General features: G+C 41.7%; 1 protein-coding gene across 1 annotated transcript in view; it reads right to left on the reverse strand.

The window, feature by feature from the left end:
* Positions 1-18,116, reverse strand: part of SV2C (synaptic vesicle glycoprotein 2C) — a gene marked incomplete at both ends in the record, with an annotated part of 127,072 nt that overhangs the window by 26,930 nt on the left and 82,026 nt on the right. Inside the window, one exon of the mRNA XM_084233406.1 lies at positions 475-608. Coding sequence (XP_084089532.1) covers positions 475-608 — 134 coding nt within the window. The remainder of the gene's footprint in view (positions 1-474; positions 609-18,116) is intronic.

Raw genomic sequence — 18,116 nt, forward strand, 5'->3', positions numbered from 1 at the left:
TGGACAGAGAAGTGCTATGAAGTGAAATAAATCTACTTCCCAGTTGTCCAGTAGCCCTCTGGTATTGCCAGATCAACCAGGGTATTTGTGTGCAAATGGGCTTAGGCAGTTCCTTTGGAACACACAGACTACTTGGACATTCCTTGAGTACATAAGCAGGTCAGTGGCAATGCCTGCAATAAGAAACAGCACCTCTGGATAGTTGAATTTCATTTACAAAACAATAAGACACATTCTTTTCACTGAATCAAAAGTTACTTGCTTGAGGAGGAATTTTAGTGCTCTCTGGCCATGAGGCAGCTTTGCCACATGCTGGAGGCTTAAAGCCTATCTCCATGACACTAAACCCTCCATAGTCCCATAGTAGGGAGGAAAGCTGTAGCTCCCCAAGAGGCAAGCAAACTTTCCTAGAATCAATACGGAACTCTTTCCAGCATAGGCGGCTTCTTTGAGTGTTTTAATAACAAGTGTTACCTCCAATAAGAACCGTGGGCTTTCGGGCATGAACGTGAGGGCCACCACGGAGGAGACGCAGGGGAGGGCGCAGACGATCACAAACACCCGCCAACTGTGGAACTGGTAGGCCGACCCCATGCTGAAGCTCCACCCTGGAAAAGGAGGAGGGAACAGTGAGGGAGATGCCTCTCAGGCCGCCTGCTGGGAAGTGACCTGCCTCCACAATCACTGTGGGTGTCTGTGCCATAAATTAGTCAAATCTAATTGGCCTGGGTCTTGACCAGCTGGATTTTAAGGACAAAGTAGAGCAAGGGCAGAGGGCAGTGAGTAATGAGGGATGAACCAAGTCAGTAGCAGTAGGGTGGAAAGTGGGGGAGGAAGGAGCTTGGAACCAAAGGGGTCAGGACCTAAGTGTGGAGGGCATGTACGTTTGTTTGCAACCAAATTCCAAAGGTCGAGGAGATTAATTTGAAGTGATGCTTTTTCAATAGACCCTGTGCTGGGTATCTTCTTTTAGTACCTCGAAATCATGCTGTTCTCTCTTCCCCTCCTCTGGGTGCCAGGAAATGAACCTCTATGGACTGGTCAGCAGCATCCTTGCCACTGACTTCTGGCTGGGTTTCCTCTCAGCCAGAGAACTGAGGTTGAGAGCAGCGTTCAGGATATTTATTTTCCATGCTTCCCTTCTCGCTGGCTGGGTGGTAGTTTGACAGTGGTTTTTCTCATACTCCAGAATCTTCCGTCATAGCCACAACTCTTGCCAGTTTCTCTCAATCCCTTCTTCTTCTTGTACTTTTAGGATATAGGTGGGTACAAGATGCCTTCCTGCTACTAGCTCTGAGGTGCTTTATTATTCCTTAAAGGTTTCTCTTAACCATTCACACATAACTCTATTTAATAATCCCTTTTGGGGGTGTCATCACTTTCCTACCAGTACCCTGACCAGCACAATAATAAGAACTGGCAATTGTAATCTCTCTCCAAATATATGTCATACAATAGATCAAATTTTAAATTTTTAAATAGCATTTTGTAACATATTCAAAACAAACACAAGGAGACACAAATTCCCTCAAGAATGAAAAGAAAGCCAACATTTGAATGAATACAAAATGGTTGGAAAAGTTCAAACATGATTCTAACAGAGAAATAATGAGGCACATCAGATCTAATTGAAAATATAGAGGAAATTTATAAGAAGAATTACATGAGGCAAAATTGTAATTTTTGGCAACACTTGGCATTTGTGGTGCTTTTTTGTGACTAAAAGTGAAGGAGTCTACATCCCATACCCACATGCAAGCAATATAATTATTCACTGTTTGCACAGGAGCCTGGACGGAGAGTCTGGAGGTGACGTAACTTCCTGAAGTCACAGGCCAAAATTTTCTCCATTGGAATCTGAGGTAAAGTCTTATACCACAAGTGTCTGTGCATAACTCTTCAAAACAGAATTTGCTGACAAATGATGTAAATATAAATAATATGCTAAATCAATCTTAGGTTAACAAACATTTTCTGGCAAGTTACTACATGAAGGCTGTGTGGATTGCTAATTGCTAAAATAGCTGTATCTTAAACTTCAGGAAGGGGTATCTACTCAAATTTTATTAATTTATCAGTTGTTTCTATAACTAAGTCATTTTGTAGACATTCAATAAGCAGAATAAATTCTATGGGTAGGTTCAAGGTGTCAGTTTTCTTCACTGACTCTTCCTCTGACTGACCCCCAAAATATTTATAGGTATATCACAAATCTTGTTTATCAGCCTTCTCTGTCTACAGGCTCTTTCTAGTCATAGTTTCATGACTTTAAATACCATTTGCATGCTATTGTCTCTGAAATACAGCCTGATTTTTCCTAGAGCTCCAGAAACCTAGTCTACCTGCCCACTTCCATCTCCACAGAAAAGCCTAACAGACATCTCAAAAATACTGTGTCCCAGTGTAGCTTGTTTCTTCTTCAATCTTCTCTATTTTAGCAAATGATACACTGCCAGTCACCCAGATATTCACCCCCTAAACCAAACCAAACAACACCCTTGATTCCTCTATTTCCCCTCATTACCCTCAATGTCCAGTCTATCTCTCAAATTTAACTCAAAGCCTCCTGTTCTCTCATCTCTGAGAAGCTGCTCCCTGATCTTACCCTGCCCTCCTCCTGACTCTCCTCCTGTCTCCAGAAGCTCCACACCCCACTTTTCCCACAGCAGCCATACTTATATTTTAAAAATGTCAGTCAGAGCCCTTTACTGTGCTACATGAAAGCCTCTTACAGCTCCCAACACACTCGGGATGAATCTGACCCTCCGCTCACTCGGTCCCTGGTCCCTATCACTTGCACCATCCACCTGCTTCCAGTTCTTTGAATGCAGGCAGCCTAATTCCATCCTAGGGACTTGGCCTTATTTCCTTGAAAGCCCACTGAGGCATTTGAAAAGACGTTTGCTGTACTTTAGCCAGCCTCTCTGTGAGTTTTAAGTGAGAGGGCTTTGCTGTATAATGCAGTATATTTTGTCCTCAGTATCAGTGCATTTGCTACAACCCCTTCCTGGCATGCTCTGCCTGAATGGTTGTATGCATGCTGCCTCCTTCACACCTTTTAGCTCCAGCTTTAAAGTTTTCTCCTCAAAGAGGCCCAACAGTGAGCACCACTATCACAAGGCCTCTTTCATTGTCTCCACAGCATTTATTCCTCTTCAAAGCGGTGCAATTCACTGATTTGTTTACTTGTTACTCAGCAATGAAAAGGAACAAACTATTAATAAATCCAAAAATCTGCATGAATTATGCTAAATATAAGAAGACAGATTAAAGAAACTATACAGTATGATTTCATTTATATGACATTCTACAAAAGGCTAAGCTGTAGGGACAGAGGACCTATCAGTGGTTTCCAAGGGTAAAGGTTGGAGGAAGGCTCTTACCCCTGTTTCCAAAGAACTGTAGAACTGAAAAGCTAATGAACTTTACTATATATAAATTAAGATTTTAATTTGGAAAAGTGAATCAAGGTTGTTATGCTGTTTGGTGTGAATTCAGACCAAAAAAAGTGTCAAAAGAAAGCCTGGTACAGGGGCTTCCCCAGTGGCACAGCGGTTGAGCGCTGGGTTGCAAAGCTGCCCGCAGTCTCTGCAGTGCCAGTTCAATCACAGCCACCAGGCAGGGGTCCCACATGGCGCGCAGACCTCTCCTGCCACCCGCTGCTCCCCTCAGCAGTGTACTTAGTCAGTCTTTCTGTTCTGCTCTCTGCTCTGGCTCTGGTGAATTCTCTCACCCTCCCGCGCTTCTGGCTGTACCCAGTGCTTGTATAAATAAATAAAATAAATCTTTAAAAAAAAATAAAGAAAGCCTGGTACATACTGTCTTGGAAGTGTGCAGTTATTTTGTACAGGTCATGGAAACACTGTGTGTGTTTCTTTCACACGCAGTGAAAGAGCACTATCCCTGGACTAGGACTTGCTGTAGGCACTGGGGCATGTGGATGAGTCACAAAAGCAGAGTTCTTGCTCTTTTAGTGAGAGACAGAGCGATAGCACAATCATAATGAGGACATAGGACATTTCCATCATACTAAAATATTTCCTCTGCTCTCCCTTTGGAAACAGGGGTAAGAGCTTCCTCCAACCTTTACCCTTGAAAACCACTGATATGTCCTCTGTCCCTACAGCTTAGCCTTCTGTAGAATGTCATATAAATGAAATCATACTGTATAGTTTCTTTAATCTGTCTTCTTATATTTAGCATAATGCATTCATGCAGATTTTTGGATTTATCAATAGTTTGTTCCTTTTCATCGCTGAGTGGTATTCCATGGTGTGGTTATAGCAGTTTGATTACTGACCTACTAGTTAAAGGGCAATTTCTAGTTTGGGACCTAAGCTACAAATATCAGAAAGCAGAGAGGTATCAACATGGAGTAAAGGATAGAAATGTGAAACCAAAACATATGTAACTGAGAAAATGGGTGGTTGCTCTGGGACACTAACATGCACTTGGTAAAACAGATTTTCTTTTTTCTTTTTTTTAAAGATTTATTTATTTATGCATACAAGAACTGTGGTATAGGCAAGAGGTGCAGGGGCTGAAAGGGTTCACCACAGATAGAGTGGGGAACAGAACAGGCAGACTGACTGGAATACACTGCTGAGGGGAGCAGTGGGCAAGACAGGAGAGGTCTGCTGCACCATGTGGGTAGCTCCCTGGCCGGCTGTGGCTTGAACTCGTGCTGCAGAGGCTGAGGATAGCTTCGCAATACTGTGCTTATTAACCCCTTGTGCCACCAGGGAGGCCCTAAAATAGATTTTCTTAAAAGAGCTCTTATGTTGGCACCATGTCTGTTTTGTCTTTAAAAAAAAAAAAAATCCCTGTGAGGGTAATGGTTCTAACTGTCCTTTGGACTTTGTTAAAACACCCATTAAAATGTCACACTGGGAGATTTATCTATACAAAATGTAAATTCCATGCAAGTAAGGACCTCAATTAGAGTGTTATCGAAAGCAGTTGCTGCACTGCGCTAATCAGCGTTGCACTAATAAGAGTGTTACGTGCCTCCCATGGTAATCAAGGCCATTAACTAGCCTTCAGTTGACGTTCTCTGCGACCACAGAAACCAGCTGTTCCCCCCCAGTGCCCTGACTGCTTGAAATCTTCAGGTACCAAGGCAGAAATAAACGACACACATAGATGAATGCTGGTTTTTGTGTTCCTTCTTGGGCTGTCCCCTACTGCTCTGGTGAATTAGCACCTACTGCATCCTCTGGTGATGGTTGTCACTTATAGAATATTATCGAGGGTGGATTCTTGGTAAGAAAACAGATTTTAAGTGCAAGACACAGGTCCAATGTTCTAAAACTTTAATGTTAAGTAATATTAATAAAAAATATGACACCAATTTTCAATAGTTAAGAAGCAAATATCTGTATTTATTTGTCTGTGCTCTTCACTTACAGGCATGTGGCCAACTAAAATTCTCTTTGAAAGTGGCTCAAAATTCATTTTCTCAAGTGGCCTAGATTAAGAAAGAAACAATGATGAGAGGAGCTTTTGATTTTACTTCCACAGAAATAAAATTTTACCATCTCAATATGTCACTATACTATATAATCAGCAAGAAACAGTAATCCTTGGCTAGAAATAAAAGTTGTCATACATCTAGCTTCACCTGTGACCATGAGACTACCCAGATGCAACTAGAAAGTCCCTCTTGATATCAGCAGAAATTTTCACCTCCCTTTTATTTATCAGAAAAAGGAAAAAAAGATGGGGGCTTTCCTGGTGTCTCAGTGGGTTTAGCGCAGCTCTGTGAGGCTGTCCACAGCCTCTGCAGCACGGGTTCGATTCCTGGCCGGCCAGAGAGATACCCACATGGTGTGGCAGATCTCTCCCGCCTCGCCTGCTGCTCCCCTCATCAGTGTCTTCGGTCCGTCTGCCTGTTCTGCTCCCTGCTCTGTCTCTGGTGAATCCTCTCACCCTCCCGCACCTCTGACTTGTAACCCAGTTTTTGTATAAATAAATAAGTCTTTTTAAAAAAAGGAAAAAAAGACAGGGATAAGGTATAGTTAACTAACCTGTGGTACAGCCATACAATGGACCACCCAATAATTTCTAGAGCCAGTATGTAAACTGTACGAGTTACATTGCTCAGTGAAGAAAGACCTTTTCAAAACACTGTAAATAGTGATATTACTTTTATATACATATATCATTATTTCTAGAAAACAAGTGAGAGGGAAATGCACTAAACTATTTAAAGTAGCTACTCAAGGACAGGAGTGGGCACTAACAGGGGACTTTCACTTTTGACATGATCTCTTTAATTTTTGAGTTTTGTATCACTTTGTATTACTTTTTACTCAAAAAGGTGAAAAACCGTTGCAGAGTTTCAAGCCTAATTTTTTCAAAGGTACAAGCTCCGACAGAAGAATAGAGAAGAGGAAATAGGAATGAGTCCTATGACATGATACATCATCCACACAATTGTTGGACCTAAACCAGTGTTGTTCTTCTTGTAACAAATTTAAACATTGGCACTCCAGGGCTCTTTTATGGACAGCAATGAGAACTACCCTGGCATCTCTGGGTGGGAAAAGAGAATAGTCACAGACCTTTAATCTTTAAACCTGTAACCCCAGTTATATTTTAATCTTGGATTCTTAGGGCAAAGGCCAGTTGCTTCATAAGCGTCACTATATAAGAATTGTTGCCAAGACAGATAACACAGAGCAGTCAAGATCAACACAAGGAGCAGAGATCTGCCTAGAGCACATAGTGATGCCTTCAGAAAGGAGGGTGGATTCAAGTAGAATCATACATGCCAGGGGGGGCCCCAAGAGTCAAATTTAACTAATTGCACCAGAGTCATATGTCCCTAAGCACAGGCCCAAGCATTTTGAGCATTTCTTGCTCATTTCTCCGTTTGTCTCGAAGCTCTGGTCCTCCAGTGGAATACACAGAAGCAACTCACCTTATCACCTAAAGGTGATATCATATATGCACATAAAGGCAGCTCATTACTTCATAAGACATATTATATATGTTCATATTTATGATTTTATGGTATATATAGATACACATTAACTTCCCTTCTATTTTTCTTTTATATATATTTATTTAAAATGAACTGCTTATGTTTACATATTTATATCAACACATAAACTCTTCTATAATGTCTAGGGATGAGTACCAAATCAATTATATTCATTCCGTAAAGAGGTAGAGTCTTAGGAGACGGAAAGCAAACAAAACTAAACATTAAGAATTCTTACATTAGGTAGAAAACTGGACCAGGGCACTCTAAAACTCATTTCAGGGCTAAGGTTGTCTCCGATTCCAAGATCTTTTGCCTGGACCAGGTGAGGTCATAAGAAAATTTCTGTTGAGTATAGATCCATGGCAAGACATGGAACACTCTCAAAATTAAAACAAAACAAATCAAACTTGTAAACCACAGTTAGTTGACATGAGTGTCCAAAAGTTGGTGAAAGACTTGGAGCAAAATAAATATACTTATTCTAGATAATAGAAACCCAGTCACTCTGCTTTCAAAGTAGCAATCTATACAATACTTTCTTTTTTCTAAACAGTATCTATACAATTTCATGGTTCCTATGCTATTCCAGTTTTCTTTTGCTCTTCGTACGTGTCTGCAGCAAGATTTTGCTCATAGTTAACAAAGCTCTCTGTCCATTCCCAGAAGATTTTTAATGACATGCCACAAAAATCTAGTGGAATCCATTCTGAGGTGACAGACATTTTCCTGGACTGGGCGTAAAGAAGGAGCTATAATATTTCCAGGCTTGTGGTAACAAAGGTCAACTCAAGCGTTCATTGTTGCTGACGCTAAGACCACACTTGCATGTTTCTGCTAACTGCTGACCTCTCTACCTGCTCCTTTTTTTCTAGCTACATTTCTTGACTTGTAGCTTCTCATCCAGAACAAATCATTTCACCCTTGACAAGTGAAACAGCTGCTTAGCTCATGATTCAGGCCCAAAATGACCCTTAGAGTTTTGTTATTTATGTCAAAGAAATTCCATTCTATGTGGCTTGAAAGACATGAACCATAATGACCTGGAGCTCTGGTTCTGGGCCTTGTGTTTCAAAGAAGGGGACATCATACCCCCCGTTAAGTACAGTGAATGGAAATATGACTCTGGAGAGGATCACTCTCCTACCCTCATAGCCAGCTATTGCTCACACAAATCTAATTTAACTCCACCAAGAAAACGGTCTTCATCTTATCAAGCTCCTGATGTTTATTATCATGTGCTTCCCAAAAGGGCTTCTCACCCAAGTGGAGATACTCAACTGATCATCTTCCAGACTAGAAATGTGGGAGAGTCGGCTTCTACTCTCCTCCTTCCCTATGTCCACTCAAACTCAGAAATACAATTCTGTTTTCTATATTTTTTCCAAACTTGTTCCTTTCTCTCCATCCCTGCCACCTCTCTCCTGGGTCACCCTAATAGAGCTGTTCTGCAACTGCATGAATACATGTGGCTGAAATACTGAAGTTTACATGTCGTGGATATTGCCCCGAGCCCTGGAGTCTTGGGTCTCTCCAGGGTCCAGAACAGGAGGATGGCATCTCACCTCACAGGGAGCTCCAGGGACCTGGCTCTAGCTCTCTAGGTTTTCTCTCTTCTGAAGGCTGATGCCCTGTAGCTAAAGAATTTTTTGCTATCACCTGCCTTCAAAAGACCTCCTGGTTTCTAATCTGCCTCTCCTAGATCTTCCATTACCATCAAGAAATCTTTTTACAACAAAAATTGTACTGCCTCACTCCCTAATTTAAAATCTAGTGGTTTGGGCCTCCCCAGTGGCGCAGTGGGTGAGCGCTGGGTTGCGAAGCTGCCCACAGCCTCTGCAGCGCCGGTTCGATCCCCGGCTGCTCCCCGGCCACCGGCCACCGGAGGAGGGTCCCACATGGTGCGCAGACCCCTCCTGCCGCCCGCTGCTCCCCTCAGCAGTGTACTTCAGTCCTTCTGCCTGCTCTGCTCTCCGCTCTGGCTCTGGTGAATTCTCTCACCCTCCCGCGCTTCTGACTGTACCCAGTGCATGTATAAACAAACAAACAAACAAATAAATAAATAAAACATGAAAAAAAAAAAATAAAATCTAGTGGTTTTTCACGGGTCCTCCAAGGTAGAGTCTGGATTCCTCAATGTGGTCACGTGGACCTCTAAGGTTCCCCCATTTACCATGAACTTTCAAATTTTCATAAGTTGGAGATGATCACAAGTCTTACTAAAGAAGAACAAGTGAAAACACCCAGTTTGCTCTCAGGTTCTGCTGGTGGGCAGAGGATGGCTCCATTTTCCCTTCACTCTTGCTTCTCCTCACTCACCTGAGCTGCAGTTCAGCTTCTAATGTTCTACCTCGTGAACAGCCAGGTCAGAAACAGGGCTTTTCCCTAGAGCAATGAATGCATTTTTTTCATGGACAACTTAATATTCCTTCCTCCCCCAACACACAGAGAAAATGAGCTTCATTTTGAAAAACCAAAACTCTCAAGAATTAATAAATGGATAGGTAACTCAAAGGGGGCACTTCTTACAATACCTCTTTAAAGCATATTTCATTCAGGTTGTCTGAAGATAAAATGAAGGAGCCCAAAGCCGCTCAATTGTTGGCAGAGACCCAATTCACTTGTGCCCATCCCTGATTTATGAACCTGTGGGACACATAGGAACGCTATTTCTCTCACCCCCACCTACTTCCCCTTTGTTTCAAAATGTCACACAACTACCCAGAGTTACATTTCACCTTTGCTCCCTGGAAAGGCTGACTGCTTGGGTCATTAATCTTGGCCCAGAACGAAGTTCCTAGCTGCTACCGACTGTGGAAATGATTGGTCCCGGCGCATCCTAGGAAATGAATTTCTAGGGCTATGGCGCCAGAAAAATCAAACCCAGAGTGAGTGAGTCTGGAGTGAATGCAGTTTTTCATTCAATATCCCTTCTCTGCCACTACTTGGGAGAAATGATGTAATAACTCAGGAGTCACTGTGACAAAGCACTGGAGTGCAGGCAGAAGGCTGCTCCAGCAGGGGGGGCTGCTCCTTCAGGGGGGTTGCTCTGGCAATGGGGGTTGCACCAGCAGGGGTGAACACAAAGGCAGACTGACTAGAATGCTAGTTCCCAGCATTCATAGATTCATATGTGGGCTCTCTGTCTCCTCATGACAGTAAACGTACCCTGATTATAATATTGGTAAAGAACAGCAAGCTTTGAGTGCCACCTGCATCTTTCAGGAGGGACATAGGTGGCATATAAGACCTGCAGTAAGTTCCCAGAATATTTATAACATCATGTGCCTGAAACGTCACATACGCCACCATCAATAGTCCCGTTGCTCCCAATTGGATGGTTGGATAAAATAGTTGGAACCAGTTAAACTTAACCTAAAAATCCTTTAGTAGCAGTATGTTCCACACAATATTTGGTACCCACTTATACTATTTTTTTTGTGTTTGCTTATCTGAATTCACAATGAACTAGGCACGCAATATATTTATTTGCTATATGGTAACCATATCCCAGGAGACATCTGGCAATGTTGGAAGACATTTTTGATTTTGATTGACATGGGGGAGGAAGTTGCTACGGCACCTAGTGGGCAGTGGCCAGAGGTGCTGCTAAATATCTCACAATGCACCAGCATTCTGCAACACCCATCCTGCACACCTCTGCAAATCATCCAGTACAAAACATCCTAGCCCCCAGGTTGAGAAATCCGGCTATAAGCTAGTTGCATGCCTAAGTCACAAATAAGACACTGCTCAAAATTAACAGAGCTGAGGTTTGAGGATACTTTGAAGCCTTGTTTCAAACAGAGGTTTGGAAACAGACTTTCAGAAGACCTTAGATTCCTTTGTGCATGAATGCATTTTGTTTTTATGATAGTTTCTATTGTTAAGTTATAAGCTTTTTTTTTATGTTTATAGCTGTAAAGCTGATTTTAGGGACCGTCATCTGTTACCTTATATATGTTTAGATGCACCTTAACAAATAAAAGTGGCATACAATAAGAAGAGCAAAGAAATGCTTTCCTCTTAGAGTTTTAGTAGTGCATAGCATTCTCCATCAAATGTTTTCTGATAACACCTGCAGCTTGCAAATGATTATTATCACAAAAAGGGTAATAACCATCTATTTCCTAAAGCATTTGTATTCTTGTTTCATAAGAACGGAGGAGGTTTGCTCTTAAAATTCCTTGCTAATCCTCAGGAATGGGGAAATGACATCTTTAGAAAAAGCACCTGGCTTCAACCACAAGTCTCTACACGGTTAGTACAATGAAGTTTGTCCTGGTCAGTGGGAGGGGCCCACACTGGGCTCCACAAGATCTACCCTTAAACTCCGTGGAAGCAGGAGTCTCTCCACTTCTGCCTCCCGGCCCTCTTCATTCCTATCTAGCACTGTGCCCCATGATACCACCATCACCAGAGTCCACCACCTTCTCTCAGCACTCCCACCCACCATCCACAACTCACTTCTTCCCTCTGGCAAGATCTGGCCTCCAAACCCCCTGCTAGTTAAACCCCATTAGCAATAAAATGTTTCCCTACAATGTCAATGTTTCCTCCCTCACCTCCCCACCTTTCTCAGAATTTGTCCACAGTTATTCCTTTCTTGTGTACCTCTGAATACAGCTGCTCAGAGTACAAAGCCCTTTGCAACATGGCCCCAGCCTGCTTCTCCACGTTCATCTCCAACCACGTGGTCTGCGTTCCAGCTCAGCGATGCTCTCCACCGCACTCTGTGTGCAATGGAATCTCACACTTGTCTCTTTCCTCAGTCAAGAACTGATATATAAGCCTGAGGTGTGAGGGAGAGTGAGAGGATTCACAAGAGACAGAGTAGGGAGCAGAACAGGTGGATTGACTGAAATACACTACTGAGGGGAGCAGTGGGTGAGACAGGAGAGGTCTGCTGCGCCCTGTGGGTTGCTCCCTGGCCAGCAGGGGATCAAACTCATGCTGCAGTGGCCGAGATAGCTCAATGGGGCTGTCTTTAACCCCTGCGCCACCAGGGAGGCCCCTGGCATCTTTCTGAATGTCAATTTTTAAAAAAGATTTATTTATATTTATTTTTATACAAGAGCTGGGGTACAGGCTAGAGGCACAGGACAGTAAGAGGATTCACCAGAGACAGAGCAGGGAGCAGAGCAGGCAGACAGAGCAAAGTAAACTGCTGAAGGGAGCAGCGGGCGAGTCAGGAGAGGTCTGTCCCGCCATGTGGGAATCTCCCTGGCCGGCCGGGAATCGAACCGGCACTGCAGAGGCTGCAGACAGCTTCACAGCGCTGCACTCAACATGCTGCGCCACTTGGGAGGCCTGAATATCAATTATAACCTCAATTTTAAAAAACAGTGCTCACATGACAACAGCAGCAGCAGCAAGCTTTTATTACCAGTAACACTTCAAAGCTGGATGCACAGGACTAGAGACTATAAATTAATCTGATTTGGCAGCATCCAAAGCATATTGCTTTGGGTTTAACACTCTTTTAATAGGTTGCAAGGATTCACTTGCCTCTCAACAGACAACACTCTTTGCTTGTCACAGAGGAGGTGACCCCAGATTAGAGAGGGCTCAGTTCCCTGCTGTAGCTTCTTCCACCTTCTTGGCCAAGATTTCTTGGACTAAGGCAACTCCTGAAGGGAGAATTTCTGGTCACCACCATGCTGCCTAGAATGGCTTTCAGCAGCCATCTATGATTCAAATACAGACTCCTTCCTGCTTAACCACAACACAGTCCACAAAAGGGTTGAACCCACTGAAGTGTTCAAGCTGCAGAACAAGTCGTTCTGACTTGTGATGTCAGTGCCTACTTCACCTTCCATGCACACCACACATGCGCAGACACACACACAGTTGTGTATTCAATGTGTATTCAAAAAATATTCAGCCCTAGAGGGTGCAACATTTGTGGTATCAATAAGTAAGGCTGCATGCTAATGAATAAGATTAATAAAAAAAATTCAGGAAAAGCCAGGTGCTTCTTGTTTAACTCAGTGGCCCCTAAAGTTCGGTGCTCACCAAGAAGCTTACCCATGATTCTAGACACTGGATGCCTGGGGCCGGTGTGCCATGTGGTCTGACTGTAGTCTGAATAAGAAAACGGAGGCCGACTTTGATCAAGGAATCAAGGATCTACAAGTAGATCAAGGATAAAAAGAAGACAAGATTTTCAGAAGTCTAGAGGTCCTTTTCATTTGGCAGGAGGTCAGAGAACAAAGTTCAAGTGCAATTTTAGAAGCTTTCAAGTCCAGCAATAAGGAAGAACTTGGTCAGATCTGTTTTACAAAATGTCTTTGCCTTCTGAGAGCAACATGAACATGTGAAGTAGCTGGTGTTTGTGAGTTTTATGAATGTCTCAGGCTATTATAATGACATTGTAAAGAGGGAGAGAGAGTAAAAAAAGATTTGGGAGGGGATGGGATTCTGGTCAGGATATGAATGTCCGTGGAAACCTTTCTCCTTCATTCAGTTTAAATTGCACACGATGCAAACCGAAGAGAATTTTAAAAAATACCACAGTTTTCCAATAGACTGAATTTCCAAAGGTGACAAAGGCAGGAAAATCTTCAGGTGGAAAATGAAGAGGGGCACAAATCCTCAACCTAAAACACATGGCTGATCTTTCCTAGCATGTTCTCAGGAGCAGAGAACTGTAATTAACCCCTAGCAACAGTAGAGGGCACCCTGGGCTCACAAGAGGAGGCACTTTTAAAAGCCTCTTCCCAGAGGATTTTTACTTCCACATTTGAAGGGAAGCCAATTCAGAATCTGTGCTGATCCTAAAAGCTAGGGGCTGCAGGCGCTGTTGTGTTCTTTCTTTCTTCCAGGGTTCTCTTTTACTTGCTTTCTATGTGCTGCATTCTTACATTAACCTGGCCAGGTACCCACACAAAGACTGGACACAAAGATAGGAAGGGCAGAGCCTTGGCCCTCCAGCCCTGAGGGCCAGAAGCAGAAGCAGCTAAAACACAAAGCAGCCTCAGTCAAGCCCTGGGAACAGAGACTGGATGGAGATCAGGTTTCTTTAAAGTGGAAATTCTTGCCTACCATTTCATAAAAATACCCTTGCAAATATTCTGCATTTCTGCCCCTTTGTCAAATTGTATGGAAATAAAGGGAAAGAGTGATAGACCTTAATACTGGTCTTGAATGATATTAACAGTGATTATTAGCATCATATTCAAGAGTCATTTTTCATCTTCCCATAGGATGAAATGATAGGGAAAATTTTGAAATCTTTGGTTAGCAGAGAATTTCTTGACAGTGAGTATTAAAAATGATAGATAAACTAAGATCCATTGGAGTGGGAGATGAACTTATAAAAACAAATAAAAATCAATCTCGAGAGTCTCCTTTGTCTGGTCTGATGAGGAAAGGGAGTGTATTTGAGTCATCTCATCTGCTTCGGATTCTTTTGCTCATTTCCCTTTACCCTCACATAATAATATTGCTATTTGCCAGTTATGATAACATTATATGCTTATGTAGCAAATTCAAGCAATAGGGAATTTAAAAGAAATCATCATCACTCAGAGATAAGAAGTCTCATCACTCAGAGATAAACATAAGTAATATTTTTGATTGAGTATAATTATTAGTATTTAATTAAGCCATGAGAAGATTTAGTGAGAGGTTTGGATAAAGTAAGGACTTCATTAATATTTTTGAAATGTGAATCATGGTTCGCAATGCATTGGGGCAATCTGTGTATTCCACAGTGAATGTCTGGTTGTACAAAGATGACATAAGAGGAGCCCTTTTAAAATGGGGCCAGAGATGCCACAACAGGAGCAAACCACGCTCTGTCCTATTTATACTGGGCCAGACCTCTGGACGGGACCAAAGCACCAACAATCCAAGAAGTTGGCAGGGACAAGGTCCTGCTTGAAGGGATAGATAAAAGGGAACTTTTACCTATTTTATCTTGAGGTCTCTCACCTGACCATTTTTACTTTGTGCCTTCTTCACCTGATCATTCACTACTTCACCCCTCTTCATGCCCTCTATAAAGAAACCCTGATTTTAAAACAAATCTGATGAAGGAAGCAGATCAAACTTAAAAATGTTGGTGAGACTATTTTGTAGTAGTTTTAATTTATTTATTTTTATTTCATTTTTTATTTTTTTAAACAATATTTGCTTCCCCCCACCCCCTTAGATTGAGTCCCTATAGAATTTCCTTCCCCAATGAACCCGTGCACCATCACCACAGTCCCCTGTGCTCCACCCTCCCTCCCTCTGATCCCTCTCCCTCCTCCTCCCCTGCAGTAGTTTTTCTATTGAGATAGGATGAAAGCTACTTTTTCTGCTTAGAATACATGGAAATCATTGTTTCCAAATTAAATTACGCCTGTTGGTAAAACTTAAAGTTCTCAACATGGTGACTAAGGGCTAGGATACCAATCCCAATGGGGGCAGTGTTCTCCCATACCACCCAGTAATACCCCAGGCATATGGTGGGACACCTGCAAATAAATTCTGACACTACCTGCCTGGAGAGCATGATAGATCTTACAGGATAAGAACCCAGTCCTATGAGACTGTGTCTCTCCCCATTGCAGGCAGCAATCAAAACTCTGGATTGTTACTTGTGCCTCTGACCAGCCAACTCCAGATTGGAGTTTCCAAGGACTTTCTCCTTGGTTTAAATATTTGCTACAGTGGCTCACAGAGCTCAGAAACATTCGACTTACAGCTCTTCCTTGACTTACAATGGGGTTATGTCCTAACAAAGTTATTATAAGTTGAAAATGTCGCAAGTGGAAAATGCATATAATATACACAACATACTGAACACCATAGCTTAGTCTAGCCTGCCTTAAAAATGCTCAGAACACTCACATTAATTTATAGTTGGGCAAAAAATCATCTCACACCCTAAGCCCATTCTATATAAAATGTTGAATAGCTCGTGTAACTTACTGAATATTGTAAGTCCTCACTTAATATTGTTGACAATATTAAGGTTCTTGGAAACATGACTTCAAACAAAGCGATATATAGTAAAAGTGTGTCTTCAAATAATGTTGTAGGTAGGATTGTTTTTTCTCATCAATGCTATCACAAAACAATGTTGAATGAAACAACATATTTGAGAAAGTATAAAGTATATAAGGATTGCCTATATATATAAAAGGATCTAACTCAGGAACAGCCTGATGAGAGATGCACAGGGCAAGACATGTAGGGAAAAGGCACAGAATTCACCTTTCTTGAAAGGGCAACTGTGCAGCACCTCCACAAAGTTCACCAGCCCAGCAGCTCTCTGAACATATCCTGCTGGGTTTTAAGGAGGCTTCATTACAAAGGGGTGATTGTTTCCAGTCACCATTGGTCCTGGTGACTGAATTTTATCTCTAGACCCTTGTCATTCCCAAAGGTGGGAGTGACAGCTCTGAGAGTCCCAACCACAGGCTGGCTCCACTGGCAACCTGCCCCCACTGTTATGTGTTCTCCTTGTCACCGTTAACATAATAAAAGATACCTTGATAACTTAGGAGACTACAAGGGTTTTAGGAGCTCTGTGCCAGGAACATGTCTAAGGCCAAATATACATTTCTTATTCTAAACACAATGTCATAACTAAGAAAAACTCATTTCACAAAGATGAAATCCTCCTGGAAAGAAAAACAAGATTTTCTGGGGTGGGAAAAGAAGAAAACAGTCTCAAGAGACTTTCAACTCTGGGGCCGGCTGCCGTATAGTTGAGTTCAGCGAGACAGAGATGAGCAGGGAACCAAACTTTATACTCATGTAATCCTGAAGAAACCATTCCCTTGCACATTTCTAAATTGATAGTCACATTTTCATCATAGCTCTAAATATACCTATCGCTAAGGGTAAACTTCCTGACATATTGTAAATAATGGCAACTTTAAATAAAACTGTGATGCCACTCTTTAAAACAAAGCCAATGGAACCTAAGTATCACAGAAATTTGGAACCATCAGCAGCCACTTAATAACCACAGGGACAGACTCTTGATTAGAAGGAAATTTTATAAGATCCCCTTTTCTCCTTGAAATTCCATTCCACTTTCCGCAGATAGTTCTAACCTGATATAACATTTTGTATGTGTGAATCATACTTTCATGGTTTTATTGATAAAAGTTATATTTACCTGCAACATAGATCCAAATTTAAAAAATAAAACGATGCCCTTGTGACCATAAGCTTTATAAGTGATAAAAACATATTGATTGAGCTATTATTACAAAACTATTATGCAACTGATCAATATAGCAAAGTGTATATGTTTATGGCAATTTTTAAACCAAAAAATTAAAGTTTTATATATCTTTTAATAACATGAAATGCAGGTTTTTATTTTCTCCAGTTCGTTCATATAGCCACGGTGAATAGTGCTTATTGCTAAAATGAGAAAGAGGGCATCATTAATTTTTACTCATATAAATAAGTAAATGCATATGGAGGGAGTTTAATCACAGCTACAGCATTCAATGCTGAGAACCCTGAGTTCTCTTAGATACCCATCCTCAAACGTTGTCAATCTTCTACCAGCTTACTTCATCAGATTTCTTTTTCAATATTGTTAAAAGCAAAGAATTAGAAGCAATCCAACTATATAAGGATTTATTTACTCACTGGAGTCAGTCACTTTGTCACTACCTACATCAACATTCTGAATGGCCTCTTTTCTTCGAATCTAGAGCTACTAGCCAGTGAAGATTATGCAAAGAAGGTGTGTTTGCCCTTGGACCAATTTAAGGAAAGAGTGCTTAGGGCAGTGGAGGACCTTAAATCTAACACCACACATGTACTCCATGGCCTGTGCATTTGCAGATCTTGGCTTGAAGACCAAAAGACTCCGAAAGTTGGCCTGGTAAACATTCTAATGTTGCACCCTCGCTGAACTTAATTATACAAGGTACTCATTCTTTAGAAACATTTGTTTTCTCCAATTATATCCTCTAATAGTAGTAATAAGGGTTATCTGGAGATTGAAAGGAAGTAATGAAGTAAAAATGCTTTGTAAACTGAAAAATATAATGTCACTGGTATGTACTGTGGTTTTCATTACTGCTTTTGATATCAATAATCCAAGTTAACAAATTAATACCAGGGATCAGGTACACAAGTGTCATCAAACTCTGGAATATAGGTAAATACTGAA

Source organism: Talpa europaea (genome assembly GCF_964194135.1).
Source record: "Talpa europaea genome assembly, chromosome: 5".
Classification (NCBI taxonomy): domain Eukaryota; kingdom Metazoa; phylum Chordata; class Mammalia; order Eulipotyphla; family Talpidae; genus Talpa; species Talpa europaea.